General features: G+C 41.7%; 2 protein-coding genes across 2 annotated transcripts; both read right to left on the bottom strand.

Annotated features, from left to right (window-relative positions):
- Positions 1 to 1625: 1625 nt before the first annotated feature.
- Positions 1626 to 3970, bottom strand: ATP5ME (ATP synthase membrane subunit e). The gene is made up of 4 exons (XM_062513404.1): positions 3854 to 3970; positions 3647 to 3701; positions 3288 to 3386; positions 1626 to 1761 (listed from the first exon to the last, which is right to left on the bottom strand). The coding sequence occupies exons 1-4, from the start codon at positions 3887 to 3889 to the stop codon at positions 1736 to 1738; spliced, it is 216 nt and encodes a 71-aa protein (XP_062369388.1). The 5' UTR covers positions 3890 to 3970; the 3' UTR covers positions 1626 to 1735.
- Positions 3971 to 6296: 2326 nt separating this feature from the next.
- TMEM175 (transmembrane protein 175) lies at positions 6297 to 16617 on the bottom strand. The gene is made up of 10 exons (XM_062513403.1): positions 16512 to 16617; positions 16165 to 16203; positions 14979 to 15076; positions 13837 to 13888; positions 12976 to 13011; positions 11532 to 11615; positions 10735 to 10899; positions 9324 to 9402; positions 7511 to 7652; positions 6297 to 6960 (listed from the first exon to the last, which is right to left on the bottom strand). The coding sequence occupies exons 1-10, from the start codon at positions 16512 to 16514 to the stop codon at positions 6297 to 6299; spliced, it is 1362 nt and encodes a 453-aa protein (XP_062369387.1). The 5' UTR covers positions 16515 to 16617.
- Positions 16618 to 18139: the final 1522 nt, after the last annotated feature.

The raw sequence follows: 18139 nt of genomic DNA, 5'->3' as shown, positions 1-18139 counted from the left end.
CTATTCCAGATAGGAATTCTTCCCAATCTAGGAGGTATTACAAGGAGAGCATTCTTGCCTGAAGCCAGTTTTTGAAGACTGTATGGAAAGCGTGGCAGACCTCTCCTGCACAATCAGGATGCATGATTATGAATTGCCTTAAGAAAGAGACACGCTACAACTCAGCTGTAACATAGTTTTGAGGAACGTCTGTCCATATGTAGTGTTTAGAACATTTGACTAATGAGTTAGCACCAATTCTTCAGATCATAGCATAGCTTGACAAGCCAGAATCAAATCTGACTGCTCTGCCACAGGCAACAATTGAGCAATAATCCACTGTGGTAACAAAGCTGAAAAAAAGATGACAGAAATGCAGAATTGTGATCCACAGCTCATTGTCCATGCTGGACCAGTGAGAGGTGGTATCCCTCCAGGATCATTAGTGGGGCCAGTACTGTTCAACACCTCGGTCCACTGACACGGACAATGGGATCAAGGGCACCCTCAGCAAGCTTGTCACCAGCACCAAGCAGTGTGGAGCAGTCAACATGCTGGCAGGAAGCAATGCCATCCAGAGGGACCTGGACAGGCTGGAGAGGTGGGGCTGTGCAAACCCATGAAGGTCAAGGCCAAGTGCAAGGTCCTGTACCTGAGTTGTGGCAATCCCAGACAGATCTACCAGTTGAGTGGAGAACTGATTGACAGCAGCCCTGAGAAAGACTTGGGGGTGATGATTGATGGTTGAAAATACAACATGACCCAGCCATGAGCACTCACAGCCCTGAAAGGCAATGGGGTCCTGGGCTCCATCCAAAGCAGTGTGGGCAGCAGGGGAAAGAGGGGATTCTGCCCTCTGCCCTGCTCTGGTGAGACCCCAGTTGGAGTATTGAGAACAGTTCTGGTGCCTCCAGTAAAGAGCACAGAACTGCTGGAGCAAGTGCAGAGGTGGCCACACACAGCTAAAAGGACTGGAGCACCTTCCCCACACAGGCTGAGAGACCCGGGGCTGTTCAGTGAGGAGACTTCCTAGCCACACTGCAGTATCTGAAGAGCTCTACAGGGAAGCCGGAGAGGGACTCTTCATCAGCAGCTGTAGTGACAGGACAAGAAGTAATGGGTACAAACTGAGAGAAAGGAAATTTACATCAAACACTGGGAAGAAATTCTTTACTGTGAGGATGGTGAGATGCTGGAACTGGTTGCCCAGGGATCTGTGGGTGCCCCAACCCTGGCACTATTCAAAGACAGGCTGGACAAGGTCTTCATCAACCTGTTCTAGTGAGAGGTGTGTCTGCCTATGGCAGGGGGATGCTGGGACTAGATGATCCTGAAGGTCCCTTCCAACCCTTAACATTCCGTGATTCGATCAAACTCCCCAGCTGAGCCATTTAAGTAACAGATTCAGGCAGACAGTGCCTTGCCAGTCTCTCCCATCTGCCCATATGTGTAAAATTGTCTGTATTTTCTGATCACAATCATTACCTGTAGATAATGGGGGTAGTAACTGGCTATTGCTGGGGGAATACAATGGGGTGCCTCAGTTGCAACAGTAGCTAGCTAGATTGTGATAGTTGCTTCCGGTCACATTCTGTCCCTATTTCTGCTGCTGTTCTGTGTAATTCACTCAAAAAATACCAACTGAAGAGTAGTAAGTACTTTATTGATAGAATATCACACAGAGTTCAAAAACCACTGGACAGCTCAGAGCCCAGCGATGTATTTCCATGTGTGAAATTCAGATGAAATCTGCTGTTTATTTCAGTATGGACTCTTCACTTGCTAAAAGGGAAGAAAACACAAACATGGTTAGGACTATTAGCCACTCCCATGCAAAACTAAAACATGCAAAACATTAGTGCAATCAAAGACTTATCTTTATGTAATTTCTTCCTGCCTAGTATTTATTCCCACTTCTATTTATTCAACAGAATTGTAATTCACAGCTATGGGGCAAAGGTAAACTTCTAAGTTTACTCAGTAGAAGAAGACAGTTTTCTGAACTGACAAGTCAAATAAGCCCAGAAAAAGCTACCACTACAAGTATGTCCATCTTTAAGGAACAATCTTCAGCAACTACAATGCACATAATGAGAGTTTAACAATTGCTTTTGTGAAAAAAAAAAAAAAAAAAAAAAAAGACCCAGACCAAACCCATTGTTGGGGACAACAGACCTATAATTTCTATGTCACTTTTAAAAAGGTTAAACATTCTAAAGCAACAATCAAGAAAATTTCCTTACAAGGTGGCCTGTAACATTACAGCACAGCCTCTAACTCTTAAAAATACAGAAAAAGTTTCATCCAACTAGAGAATCTCTAGAAGACCCATTTACTTACTCCATGACCAGTAGACACAATGTATTTAAGAAGGCAAAACAGCTTTATCTCTAGTAGGTTATATACAAAACACATTTGAATTTCTGTATGTGTAGTTAATTTTAGCGTTTTGTTCGACACTAGTTTTGTTTAGAACAATGCATATATCACTCTTCTGCATGGAAAGAGTTACTGAGCATGTATCTGCACCAAGAACAGCCTGAGTTATCAATCAATTTTCTTAAAATTCTTCTTAGTCTTAAGTCTACCTAAAAGCCCTAGGTGAAACAAAGCTAGAGAGCACATTCTTCTGTATGGCAGCAGGGAAGGAATCCTCTTTAGAACTGTACAGGGAACACCGTAAATAATCCTAAGGACAAGGGAAACAGTGCTGCAGCAGGAATACTACAGGTGGAAGGGAATGAGAACAATAGCGGCAGTATTAGTTGCAAGTGATGCCCTCCAGCACACCTTCTTCGTGTGAGATACAGCAAACAAAGCTGACCTCTAACTCTGAAAGATACTGGAAATAAAATTAAAAAAAAATCAAGCTAACCTCTAACAATACACGTGACACCACTTAAAAGTCTCAAGTTACAATTACATTGCATTGCCTATGCCCTATATTCAGCCATATTTGTGAGGTTTCTACACTGCATGGAGAAAAGGGCTTGCACATACAGATGAAAAAGGGACATGCAACCACACCTGATACACAGATTCAGTTATTCCTCATAGAATAACCACCAGCTTTTAGTAGTTTGCTTCCTCAGCGGGAATTCAGCTGTCGCAAAAGTGTTAACTCTTGCTCTGACGAGCTTTTCAAAATGCAGGCGTAATTAAACAGCAGCAGCATCTACTCCTTATACGGCCCTACCCACCACCTCCAGGGATTAGCTGCAGGCCTCAGTTTCTCCTAAGAGCACCGAGGGGAACACCAGTCCTGCAGCAAAACAGTGCGGGATGAATACACTAAACCCAGGAACTACCTTCTGCAATCTCTTTTGCAATCCGCTCCAGCTCTTCACGTTTCTCTTTCTCCTCCGCCTCTATTCTTCTCTCTTCTTCAGCAATCGGCTTCAGGTAGTCTGCCATCAACACAGTCCTTTTAAAACACAACTTCCCGAACCCCCGGTAGAAAGCTCCGCTCCTGCGGGCTCGGTCAAAAAGGAGGAAAAGCCAGTTTTGCTGGCAGAAAGGCACGTTTCATAGCGATCTGTGGGTTCGCACCAGCCAGGCCGCCCCGGCCGGGCCGGGGGAAGGGAAATGGCGGCCGGGCCATTTCAAGGTGCCCTTGCGGGGCGAGCGCGGGGGAGCGGGGAGCGACCGCCCGGGGCGCCGCACTCACCGTATCGCTTCTTGCCGTAGATCATCCCCACGAGCAGCGCCGAGTACCGGGTGAACTGCGGAAGGCAGAGACAAGGACGCGCCCTTCGCTCAGCCCACAGGCACGGCCGGCCCCGCCGCCCCCCTCCCCGGCCTGCCGGCCCGGGCGGCCCTCCCCGCGCCCCCGGGACAGCCCGGGACAGCCCGGGAGATCCCCACCGCCCCTCACCTTGATGAGCGGGGACACCTGCACCGGCGGGATCATCCTGGCGGCGGCGGCAGCGGCGGGCGGAACTGAGGGCGGCGGGAGGAAGGGGCGGGGAAGGCAGGGGAGGGGAGCAGCCGTGACCGGGAAGGCGAATGGAGCGCCGTGCTCCGCTTCCCGAGGGTGGGAGAGGCGAGCCCGTCACTCAAAGAGCTCCGGCGGCGTCTCCGCCACCAAGAGGGGCTGGGGGCAGCAGTGACTGTGCAGCCCGTGAGAAGGATCCGGGGGGGGAATCTCATCGATAAAGACACTTAAAATGATGCTAAGTGAGCTCTGTTTATACCAAGTGTCATATCGTGTTTGTCCTCAGGTTTACGTTCTGAGGTATTACCAAATTTGGGTTGAATAATGCTATGTTGGCCACAAGCAAAAATAAAACTGTTCTTTCTGCTGAACAAATTACTTATCTGTAAGTGGGGTAAACAAAAACACCCCAAACCAACCAACCCAAAAACCCAACCCAAGCAAGCAACAACACACACACATACCACAAAAAAAAAAAAAAAAAAAAAAAAAAAGGAAAAATGCATTATTGAGCCAATACAGTGCCTTGATTTTTACACATTGCTTTATATACAAAACATCCTTATAAACACTGGAATGAAACTCCTTGGTCAGATTAAGTTTTTGGGTTTCATTTTCTTCAGGTACCATAAAAAGTAGAATCAACATAAAATTAAAAAAACATTTTGCTGTTTTATAATAAAAAACCCCACGAAACTGCTGAGGCTGGAAGGGACCTTGGTGATCTTGTAGGAAAAAACCCATCTAACATAATTTTAATTATAGACATCAGCCTTAAAGTTCACCTATAGGGAAGAAATAAATGGCTTGAAGTTTTGTTTTTTCACTGATTGCAATTTATTACAAACACACATATTCTCTACTTACTATGTGTGTGCTGTACATTAGAAACAAAACCATACAGAACCAGAAGTGCTTTTATTAAGTATCAGAAAAACTGCTATACACAACACAATGCAAGTCATTTAACCACAACTAGGTATAAATCCCCTTAAATAGCTGAAGATACTCTTCACAAGAAGTATGTAATATTCACAATTACATATTTTGGTATCAAGGTGCTTCAAAACAAAAGCACAAGTGCTTTCAAGACTGAGCTCAACTGAAACAAGGTATTTGAATTTGTTTTCACCCATGATTTCATCAGGCATATTTTGCCACTTTTTTTTTTTAATGATCAACAAAAAATTCCCCAAATGCCTTTAATTATGGCATTGAAGTTGTCAGGCACTAAGAAAATTCAAGATACAAATTAATCATTCTGCCAAAAGGAAATGTAACAGCTTCCAGGGCAGCTGGAGGTTAGATGATTTGAAAAGCACAAAACTTATCCAGCTGCAAGTAAGTATAAAAAAAAAAATCAACATATCATGGACAGGAACTTCTAGGGGTTAGTTTCTTCTGCTGTCTTCCTGAGACTCAGAAATCGGTGGGATCCCTTAGTTGTCCACAACTCAGGAGAAAGCTCAACTCCCTTACCTGATGTGGAACTCTCACACACTGCAGTCTCATAATCTCTTTGAATATGGCACCATGCCTTCCAAGTAACAGAAGGATGTTCCACTGACAGACACAAAACAGACGCAAAAAGCCCAAGAAATTCAAGAAATTCAGATAAGCAGCTTCTACAGAACAGAAAAAACTTTAAGTTTAACCACAGGGCTCTCTTCCCTCAGAAAATATCTAAGCTGGTTGAAACTTGGATACAAAGCCACTTGAATCCTCATTTGTTACAACCTTTTTTAAAAAAGAATAGATATGCCCAAAGAGTTGTGTTCAGATGACTTGGAAGACTGCTATCACTTGCAGTGATATCAATTGCAACTCCCATCTAAACTCACACACAGCTGGATTTCCAACTGCTATCCCCTGTTTGTAACTATGCAGAACAGACAGTGTGACCACTGGAAAAAAAAATAATTAAAAAAAAAATAAATAAAAAAAAGGAAACCACTAACTTGTATGCACATATGTTCTACTGTGATGTGCTGTCCAGAATCCAGGTCTCCATGTTTTCCATGCCTCACATTCTCTTACATAGAAGCTCAACCAACTTCTATGCCTGTGTTTGGCTGCCATTTTGATGGGTATCTGTGCATTTCTTAATTGATCATTGCTGCATTTACATGTGAAGCAGCCTTTTTTCTTATAGGGCAGCCATAAAGGAAGGGGAACATGCTTTTATTTGCATTCCCTATTTACCAAGTATATTCAAGAGCTGATTTTGGAGAAAGGGTCTCGAGCATGACCAGCTTAAACATAAATATGCCCTAGTTATGGTCAATACAGGCTTTGGTTTACATCAATATAATCCACACATGAATCTAATGCGAGTCAGAGGAACTGGAGTTATCTCGTAACATCACATGCACTGTGCAGAAATTTAGGACAGTGTTTCATTTGGAGACAAACATGCCTCCTCTTCTTCTAACAACACAACCTTCCGTCTGGAGAGAGACATCACAGACTTTATGGCAGTTAAAGAAATTCTAACAAAAATGCGCAAGGCAAGAAAAGCAAATGGGATTACAATCTGCATAAGATGGAAAATTGCTGTGCTAAACTCACTTAACAAGCAAGTTAGAAAGAAGGCCCCAAGGCTTACGCAAGGGTAGAGAGCCAGCTTGGCAAACATGAAGGCATGCTCCTTGCCACCATATCTAGCAAAAGCATGCAAAGTTTCCTCTTCATTGAGAAGGGCTGTAGTCCATATTGCAAACTGAAATATGCTGGCAAAGAAAGTGATAACACAGCTGACCTGAATGGCTTCTATTTCATTATGAGACTTTTCTGCAAATTCACTGGTTAGCTGGTAAGCTAGTGGAAGCCCACCAATGAAAGCCAATGAAAGGATGTTGAGCAGTCCCATTAATCGGGTAGCTTTTGTTACATAAAGGAAAAGAGAGTGATGGACAAACCACAGGAGACCAATTGTAACAAATGACCCAAAGTAAGCAAGGTAGTTTGGCCCATATTCACTTAAAGCTTCAAGAAGACTGCCATGGAACTTCTCCTCAACTTCTCTGGGATCAGGAACATTGTCTTCACTATGGAGAGAAGAATTACTTTACTTTGCATATTACTGTTATAAAAACAATCTGGAGCAAGACTGAACTATGCTGCTTTACTTTGAGCAAGTAGTAAACAACAGGAATCCACTCCTTACTTCCCTAATTTATAATTTAGAAACACTGTTTCAAATAACAGCTCTGCAAAGATATTATATATAAAAGGAATTCTGAAAGCACCTTGGCATTCCTTTGGGTTAATAACGTCACTACAGTGACTAAACAGCTTTTATTGATAAAAGGCTTTCATCTGAAAACATAACTAAGCAAAAAAGGAAGATTTGTTCTTGAAGACTATACACCCAACAAGTACTATGCACAGTGATGATCATTACTGCTGGAATGTGGGTTTAAGAAGTATCTATGGTTTGTGCTCTGTGTCCTTCCAGAAAATCAAACTTTTAAGTAACCACTGTAGATTGTGGAAGTCAAATACAATGTTTGATTAATTTTATTTTCTCAAATACTGCATACAGACAAAAAAATATTTTTAACAAGACTAAGTGTAAGAACCAGCACAAAGCCTTACCATATATCCAAAATGAGCAGGGTTGCTACAATGGCATAGACTCCATCACTGAATGCTTCTACTCGTTCCTTACTCAGAGGCTCACTGAGGTAAAAAGTGAAGGTTTCTAAACTATGGTGTTCCTCCTCTTCACCTCTCTGACCTGGAAACAAATCCAGAGGCTTAATAATGAAAAGAAATACAAAATAAGGTAGTTCAACAACCTACTGTGACCTCCTTTTTTTCCCCATCTGCCAAAATTTTTCTTTAGACAAGAGGATGTCAGTCATGCACACATATTAGTTGCTCCACTTTTTTTGGCATATGTGCTGGTCCCTGAAATTTATGTTTCTTTCAAGACAAATGCTTCAGGAACAAGAAAGAAAAGCTCTGTCCTTTAAAGTGCATGGCAAACCATTTCCACCAAGTGAATAATGACTCAAAGCTGTAATTGAACAAAACAAATTAGAAGTTGTGCCTCAGGAAGCCCTAATAGCTGTAGAGTCTCTATGACAGCTTGGAGAACTTATGCTACATGGCAAAAAAAAACTTGTCTTGAGCATGGGAGCTGAACTGGGATATTGAATGACCTAATTTTAAAGAATTCAAGCCTTTCATCAAAACCTGTAGCTTTTATAAGAAATGTCAAATGCATCTCTAAAGACTGAACTCAGAACTGCCTAGCTAGCCAAGATACACTGCTTCAGCTGTACAGACTGGACAAAGAAAAAGGTTAAGGTTCCACAGGAATGCAAAGCAGGTGTAATCACAAGAAATTCAACAAAGCAGTATTTCAGCCATCTGACAGGGTGAGAGGTAGAGATACTACCTGATCGCAAACCACAGTGGCCCCATTGCAATAAGCATGGACAATATTTGTACGTGTTTATTCCTGGGCTCAGAGAGTCTGGCTTCATCCTTTCAGAGCATTTTTGCCTCTCTGTTATTGCTGCCACACGTGGGAGTGAAGGCTATGTTCCCCTTTGCACTGTAAACAGACAGACTCTACTAGTCCAAACAGCAGCAGAAGTACAAAGGTGTTATTCTTCTGATCCAGCTTGGGAGTGTCAGTTCCAAAGACATTATCTGTTCAGTGGTTTTTTTGGTGCCTCTCAGAGGGACGCTGCACCTTTCAGGCAAGTAGGTTGCATGATATCCCCTTGTCCTTTTATTTTGGCAATGACAACCTTTTAGCAGGATTTAAGAGCAGCTTAGGTTGTTGCTATGGTTGTGCAATTGTTAGTCCTGACACAAGGAAGGCAGAAAGCATATGAGTAAAGGAAGCATGGTTTTAGGCTAACTTAGCACATGTATGAAGGCACCTCTTCAGATCATAGCACTTAGATTAATGAGATGTAATTAATCTGAATCCCTGAACAGTTAACTATTTTGAGAAAGTTTGATTTGCAGGTGCAGCATTTGCCTGTCTGAAAATGTGCGACTGTTCAGCATTGCAGGGAAGAAAGTGATAAAGGCATAGAGCTTGCTTCATATGTTCTTCCATCTGCATGATCCCTCTTGAGGAGGGAAAAGGGATAGATGGCCTGCATGTACCTATATGTGTCTGCATGCACTCTCATTATCAGGACAAACCAGAAAGGTTTTGCAGTGAGCAATGATCTTTTAAGGTGCTGCACCTTACACAAATCTCATCACAATTATGGTAAATCAAGGAGCAAGGGAGACACTGTTTAGAAGCACATCAACAAACCCTAAAATCACTATGTTCTGAGACCAAAAATGAAAGCAGAACTGAAATTACTTCATTCTGAGCGGTCTGCATAACATGTTGACAACCTAATTTGAACATATGCCTAGGAATTTTTTTACTCACCAAGAACTTTGGTTTTACACCATGTAATTAATCGACTGAGATGCGGAAAAACAATTACGAGTCCAAGTAGTACGTAAGACTGTTGGAGAAGAAGATGAACAGTTTAAATATAGTTATCAAAATACAAATTACCTTCCAGATTTAGTATGAAACTATAACTCTCAATCTCAGAACTAATCACACTGAGAAAAAGAAATCTTGACTTTCAAAAAGGCTCAGCTGATACACCTCCTGTATCAGGAGGTATGCTCATACACCTCCTGAATACTGCATGTGGAACCAAATTCTGCTTTTTCCTAGCTGATTTAGTGCCATTAATGAGGCAAACTAAAACAAGCAAGGAAATAATTCTGCTAACAAAAAGTGCAGGAATAACTGCTTTGGAAGTTGAAGTATGAACCCCGTATAATCCTTATGGGTCCTTCCAATTCATGATATTCTAAGATTCTACTATTTCTGTCACAAAGATACATTGGTGGGTCCTAAGTGGTTCACAGACTTTGCACAGGTCTAAGCATAGGAGCAACTTGGAGACAAATTTCACTATTTCACTATATTAAAAACAAACAACCAAACTACAGTGAAGGGAGTGCAGAAGAAGAGGAAAATATATTTTCAGCTAAAACTAGGCCTTTTCATGTTTGGACTCATAACTGTCTTTTCATCAAGGGCAACCTAATTTCTCACAAATTTGGGGACTACTTAAATACTGCTAATTCCTGTGGAATCTTTCCCAAAATTCAGCTAAATACATATTTTCCTAAAGAACAAGAGGAATGGAAATTTAGGACACATTCAAAAACTAGATTTCAGTTCCAGAGTAGGATTTTCAGAGTAGGGGTTCCAGAAAAGAGTTAAAGCTATTGATAAGTAGGAGCAATTCACTGACATCAAATAAAGATGGAATAGGAAAAGGCTATGTAAAAGCAGTCCTTAGCCAAAACTATTTGTTTTGAGATGTGGGTGGGCTAATTGGTCTCCCTACTCTGTTTGCTCTTACACCCTACGTTAGTACAGCAATTGCATTCACTCTTCTTCAGTTTCTGCAATGTGGTGTTTATTTCATGTAAGCTTCCATATTACCTCAACTACTTCTGAAGCATAAAATACTAAGGTAGAGTTTAGAAGACCTGATTAAAACAAACAAGCAAAAAAAAAAAGCAGGCATAGCAAGTAATATTGTAGCAGAATATTCTTTTTTACCTACACAAACCCATGGATCAAGCTACAGGTTGATACATGTGATTAAATATACTCAATGCAAAATAGCAGTCAAGATTACAACACCCTAGAACTGTGAATTTAGAAAGTCTGCATAATTAACATGGACATCATTATTTTTATACACAGTCCTAAAGACAGCTAATACAAACTGCTGCATCTGAGTTTTCCGTTAACTGAGAGAACTTACCAAAGGAATAAAGAAGAAAGAAAAGATGGCTGCTAAAAAGCATAAAACTGGTCCTCTTAGGATAATCTTTAAGATATGACGTTTATAGAAATTCTGATTTTCAGACTCCTGTATCTGTTGATTCAGTAAGTGTGGGTGATAGAATCCATATGCTACTATCACAGCCTGCAGGGAAAAGAGCATTACTGAACTTATTACATATAAGTATATGCAGGATTTCAAATACAAGACACAAAACTATAAATCAACACATGCCAAAACACTTTCAAAAACACTTTCAAAACACTCCCATATGGAACATTGGTCCTCAAAACTCTGAGGTTTGACAATACACTGCATGCAAAAGTTTTATTCTCCTCTGCAGAGCCAGTCATGACCTTTGATCCTTGATGAAGAGGAACCAAGACCTCTGTAATAAGGATCTAAAGCAACAAAGCACTGCACCAGAAGGAAGAGTGCTGCTGGACTTGAGGCTGAAAAGCCTGTGTTCCCTCATTCATGGCTGCATGGCTCAGAAAGAGATCAGCAGGAAAAGTCAATTCTTCTTTCCCCAATGCATTTTTACAAAGAGTGGGAAAGGAATTCTGTGAACATTGAGATCAGCTGACTTGCATAAAACAGCTTCATGGGACAGTGGACTTTTGTCTTACATATATAGATACTGTATTATCATAACAGGCACAACTTTGAAAAAGAATGTTATAAAAATAACATATTTAGCAATTTATGCCACTGACTAAGACACTTCAGTTCTACACAAGAAAGTCGATTCAAAAGTGAAACTGTAGCTGTAATACCTGTATAAGGCCAATGACAACAGCACAGACACTGAAAAGGAAGATGCCAAAAGGTACTCCTGGAAAGGAGGCCATTAAGGAAAACTGGAAAAAAAAAATCAACAAGATCATATATTTAGTTAAGAAGCAATGTAGGAGTATGAGTAGAGAAAGAGAAGCACTCTTCATTCAATATTGAAACTCATAAATCTAAATAATAATATTTGCATTTCATCATAATTCCATTAAATGCAATTTTTAGCCATTAATACATGCAGGCATCCCAACCAAAGGCATCTGCAGAAATGGTTTCACTCTGATGTTGACAGTGCTAAACCTTAGACAATCTGGCACTCTGCCTCCATAATAATTACAGAGTGGGTTGTACCTGAGCATAAAGTTTAACTGGTTTTGGTTGATGTGATAACATAGCTGTGAAAATTCTTGATAATAGGATACCTCTTTGAATCTTTGTCTACCTTCATGGCTCCCTGTTGTATTAATTTCTGCAGCCTCTTTAAGGGAGGATAAAAAAGAAAAAAAAAGCAGGGTGTAGTATTAAAGTAACACTGACAGCTTTGCAAAAATAATTTCAGCTTCAAGGCAAAATGCAAAGTATGTTTGCTTGCTGATAAATATCATGTTACTGACCACAGCCTTATTTTTTGCAGACTAAATGCAAGACATAAATATGCACAGAGAAACAGGTGCCCGTCCTATACATACAACAGTCAAGATGCTGAACTGTTTTGTTCTGTTAACACAGTATTCACTTGCAAATATTCTTCTGAGGTCCTATGACCAAAAATTGTGCAGATTTTAAACACGAACCATCAGCTGCCAGAATCAACCTCGCAGAGCAAATCAGAAGTGATACCACAAACTTGGTCTAAATTACAAAAGGAAAATGTCCTGCCATATAAGGAGGAGTTTGAAACACAGTTTTATTTATCTTACCAGAATTCTTACCAGACAACCAGGACCTTTTTTAATACAGTTGCTTTTTTAAAAGAAATCATGGCAAATTTTTTACCATGAGGGTGTTGAAATATTGGCATAGTTGCCCAGTCCCTGGAGACATACACGGTGAGGTTGGATGGGGCTTCAAGCAGCTTAATCTAGCTGAACATGTTCCTGGTCTTTGCCAGGGTTGGCCTACAGAACCTTTAATGGCCCCTTCCAACCTGAACTATTCCATGATACCATGACTTTCCAGGACTGTAATTTTTGTTTCCATAATACTATTTTCTGCCAGGTCTAAAATATGCAATATCAGAAGGTTATAAAATAGCTTCATGAATTTTAAAGATGCAACACTTAACTACAATAATGGATTCAGGGTTTATACTATAACAACACTTTCCTAGGTTTCTGAACACTTTGGTAAAGTCTTTCCAAGTAAACACTGTAAGAAGAAACAAACACTGTAATTTAAACTTATGTCAGATTTTAGAAAACCACTTACTGTGTATGGCAAGAAGGTTATGATCATCATACAAGCCTAAAATAGAAAAATAAGATTGAAACACTAGGTATTTTCAATGAGGGCATTGTTTGCTTTGTATTTTACAAGATCAAATGCTTGTGGTGCATAATGAAAAATACTCACATTTCTGAAGTTGCTGAGTTTTGACTACAACAAATGGCTGTTTTGTACACATCTTCCATGTTCTCTATCCAAATTGTACAAGCTTATTTTAGAAAACACTACAGTTTTGTTTCCAATACCCCAGCTAAAAGTTTTGCTTTGGTTTTTAAGAGACTTCTTTCTAGAGTAGCAATGCTAAATATACCAAACCTTCTAAATAAGTGTTTCTGGTTTGTCAAGAACATTAATATCTGATAATAAATATAAGAAGCAATCTTTAAAAAACCCAACTGAACAAACAAAAGCATAAAGAAATGCATTGCTTTGAAAGCTACATTACATAAGAATTAGATGTCTTAGGCTATTCTAAAATAATTTCCTCCAGTATTATCTCCTGGAACTCCAACAGTGCTTTTATTAAGAAAATGAGAATAACTGAGTGGTTGCATACTTTCAGAAAACAGAGTTTAAAACAACATTGCAAAACACTTTGTTCCCTCAGATGAACTTCGGACTAACCTGCTGCAGAGCTTCTTTTGGTTTATAGTAAAACATTTGCAAGTTAAAAGCAAGTTGTTTATCAATCAGTCACATTGAAACTAAGGATCTTTGTATTTTCCTGACTTGAAAATAAGTCACAGTTACGCTGTTTAATGTAGAAACTTGTGGATATGCACTGACACACTTAAGTGACCTGTATCTGCTAGTTAACCATCCAGCTTGTCTGACAAGACTCACCAGATTTAGAAGTGCCAGGACATCATCTATATGCTCTATCACCTGAAACAACCTGTCAAGGCATGGCAAAGTAAGGTTATCATGAACAAGCCAATTCACAAAATATATTTTACATATATAAAGACTACATACAAATTGTGCATTTATGATAGTATAGGGGAACCCAGTTTCCTTCGCCCCAGAATTAATACAAGTATTCCAGGTGCTACCAAAACTCATGTGGCTCAAATATGAAAGTAATTTGTTAGAAAACTCTTAGAAGCAAGATAAAATCAAGCTGAATCATGGTTATTAAGAACCTGGTTTCTATTTGAACAGCAGAGTAATTTCAAAATTTTAAGGCTTAGAATCATTCCTCCTGAAGAGACAGCACCCAAAAAAAAGCTTTCCTTGCAAATGTCCCCAGATTTTGTTAATGAAACTCCTCATTCACAAAACTGTCACTTAGAATCAACAGCACCCATCACTCTCCACAAAACTCTGAGACTGTATTTCAGCATTTACTTCTACAAGCCAAAAAAAGCAACTGGAATGGATGTGAGGTATCAGCTTCAACTGCTGAATTACAGCAGGTTTTTTTTTTTTTTGCATGCCTTTATTGGAACACAGCCAAACCACTTGCTTAGTGACATTTGTAGATTTTAAAATGCAAACAAAAACTGCCCTGGTTACTGTATGACAGCTGCATGCCAATTTCTTTTAAACCACCAAGACATGGCAGGTGGGGTGTCCACAGCTCTATAAAGAGCAGAATCTGCAAAATTACAATTGATTTTGTAACTGCTTCTAGGATAGAGAGAGGAGCTTCAGGCCAGCAATTTATATCAGTTCCTTTGTTGAGGAGCATGCAAGTTACAAATTGGGTGTTTTTCCAGCACAATTAGAAGACTAATTCCATCTAGCCTTCAAGGCAAGATGAAAAGTAATTCCAGAAGATACAGAATGCTCGCTTTTCTCTGTATCACTATGGTAGTGGTATAAGAGTAGCTATTCACTGCTGAGGGCAGCATTTCTTTAAAATGATTTTCTAATATTATTCAACAAAAGACAATTCAGAAGTCTGGCAGCAAGACAGAAATACATCAAATACATGGTTAGCTCCTGTACTTTCTAGCTTTTAACTTTAAACACCATGCTCCTACCTTACATGAGCTGCCCAGGCCACTGTGACTATTAAAAAGGTCATCAAGTAGACTGCAATTTTTGCTAGAAGAAGTTGCTGAACACTTTCACCTAATTTCTGAAACAGAAAGTGACAAAAATTTAAATATTATGTTACAAAATTATTAGCTGAAAAAGAGATGTACAGTAATGTCATGTATTTTTGGAAAATGCCTCCCAAGAATGCAGTTCCTATTCAACAATCTCTTTAGAACATTGCAGAGAAACCAATTCATTAGGAGCTTGTTAAGTAGGCTGAAATATGGCACTTGATGTACCAACACATCTCACCAATCTGTAAAAGGGCTTCCCAATGCTCTATTCACCTTGTTTCTCATTTATGCATTCTCTCATCACTGTCACTATAATAATGCATTTCAGACGACTGGACACAATAGGTCTCTTACTTTCACAACATTGATTTCTGCATTAAAAACTTCGCAGAGGTTTCATGTGATAATTGTTAACAAGGAGAAAGGAGAGGGCTTAACCTCAGCAAATTTTGCAAATACCACTACAATGACTTAAGCAGACTCATATAGTATGTATCTGCTGTCTACAGATCTTATCTGACCTTCTAAAACTAAGATTTAGGTTTGTGTAAGAGTAGAAAAGTAACTAATGATAAAAGAAAAAACCCGTGAATTTTCTCAAATTGTTAATGTTTCCTAGAATTCCTAGGTATTCTCAGAATTAATTTATTTTTTGTAGTATTCCTTTTCCACCTTTGTTTATGCAAATTACATTTATCATGAACCTGACTTTTAAAACTAGCATTCAGACTGTGCTATACAAGTGGCTTCTCTCAGTGATGGTTTATCACCAAGAAGACTGGATGCTGCCTGAAAAAAGCTTTGGTCATATGGGCAATTCATTTTTCATAGAAAAGTAACTACATGTGATCTATGGCCTACAACATACAAGTCATTCAGGCTTTATTCAGGCTTATTCAGGCACGACATCTGCATAGAACACAAATCTTAATCTAAAAGTTTTCCATCCGAAATTCACCAGCTCCTCGCCCTAGGCGAGATTTCTGCTGGGCTCAATGTTGCTTAATGGCTTCTGCTTTGGAAAGCCTGTAACTCGAAATGAAGCGGGCGTGCTAAACGAGGATGTTACATCTTACTTGCGAGGACACAAGAAACAACAAACGTCGCGTGATACCTGGTCAGGATGTATTTTTGTGTGAGCCACCGGCAAAATCTGAAATAACAAAACCTTTATTAGCACATGACGTTCTTTTCCTTGTCGAGCACTTCCCTAAAACCACACAGCCTTCGGGGACCGGCGGATCGCGTAGCCAGGAGCAGCTCTGGAAGTCACAGCAGCTCTCGGGCGGTGGCCTGGCACGCCACGACCGCCGACATGTCGCGATAGCGGGGCGGGCGCTGCCCCGCGGGAGCGCCGGGCGGGCCGGACAGCCACGGGCTCCACCCGGAAACCCGGGACCAGCCGCGGCTGCCCCAGGCTTCTCCCTCCCTCTCCCTGCCTGCCTGCCGCCGGGCGCTCACCATCACGGTGGCGATGATGGACAGCAGCGCGTCGCTGTAGGCCAGCAGCCGGTGCGATGTCTGCGTGCTGCTGCCCGGCTCCGGGCCCGGCCCCGGGCCGCGCTCCCGCGGAGCCGCCATGGCCCCGCAGCGCTCGGCGGCGGCGGGGCGGCGCTTCCCCTCCCTCCCCTCCCCTCCCCTCCCCTCACGGGGGCGGGAGCCGTCCGTGCCCCCGGGGGAGGAGGAGCGCTGCTCTCGGAAACAATGGGCTGCGTGTCCGTGAGTTCGGCCGCTGCAGCAGCGGTCCCGCCTGTGAAAGGCCTTCCAGTTCACCTCTCCGTTCTCCGTAACAGCTTCCCGAATCTAGGGACACTCACGGCGTTTTGTACACCGGTCAGGGGACGTCAACAGAAGAGGCACAGGAAAGCATCACTCTTACAGAAGTAATTGTTATTCCTCAAACAATTTCCCCTTTTAGAACGGAAAGAGCATATCAGCAGTTGAGGGACGTGATCCTGTCCCTCTGCTCAGCCCTGGTGAGTGCTGTATCCAAATCTGAGCTTCCCGGGACGAGAGCGACATGGAGCTCCTGGAGCGGGCCCCGTAGAGGGCGATAAAGGGACTGGAGCATCTCTCACCAGGAGGAGCTGGAGGAGGTGGGGCTGCTCAGCTTTGAGAAGAGGCGACTGAGAGGGGAGCCTCAGGAATGTCTATGAATATCTATTGGGTTACTGCCAAGGAGATGGACACAGGCTCTTCTCTGTGCTGCCAAGCAATAAGATGAGAGCCAGCAAGCAGAAAAGCTGTACTGAGTATGAGGAGCGACTTCTTTATTGCGTGGGTGATCACAAACAGGAGCAGTTTGCCCAGAGAGGTTGTTGGGTCTCCCTCACTGAAGGTATTCAAGAAGCGTCTGGGTGCAATCTGGTGCCATGGAATAGCAGAGTAACACTACTGGAGCAGGGAGGTTGGACCAAATGACCTGCTGTGATTCCTTCCAACCTTAGCCATTTTGTGATTCTGTGGTTTTACATAAAGATCTGTGGAACTACAGACTAGTCAGTATCACCTCAGTGCCTGGTGAAATCCCCATGGAAACTATGGTAAGGCATATGGAAAATAAGGAAGTGGTTAGTTACAGCCAATGTGGCTTTATTAAGGGCAAATAATGGCAGATGTGTGGTGGCCTTTTGCAATGGGGTTATAGAGGTGATGGGTGAGGGGAGAGCTAGAGCTGACATCATCTACCTGGACCTGTGCAAAGCATTTGCACCCAATGGCTTGGGTTGGAAGGGACATAAAAGATTGACTGTTCCAACCCCCCCGCAGTGGGCAGGGATGCCATTTACTGGGCCAGTTGCTCAAAGCCCCATCCAACCTGGCCTTGAACACTTCAGGGTTGGGGCATTCGCAGCTTCCTTGGTCAACCTGTTCCAGTGTCTTAGTACCTTAATAGTAAGAACTTCTTCCTAATATCTGAACCTACCCCTTCTTCAGCTTAGAGCCATTTACTCTTGACCTGTCACTACATGCTCTTACCCAGTCTCCATCCTTCTTGTAGTCTCCCTTCAGGTACTGGAAGCCTGCCTTTTCCAGGCTGAACCTTCCCAATTTTCTCAGCCTTTCCTCATAGGAGAATTGCTCTATCT

Source organism: Cinclus cinclus, chromosome Z (genome assembly GCF_963662255.1).
Source record: "Cinclus cinclus chromosome Z, bCinCin1.1, whole genome shotgun sequence".
In the NCBI taxonomy this organism is placed as follows: Eukaryota; Metazoa; Chordata; class Aves; order Passeriformes; family Cinclidae; genus Cinclus; species Cinclus cinclus.
This window is presented reverse-complemented; position numbering and strand designations above follow the sequence as displayed.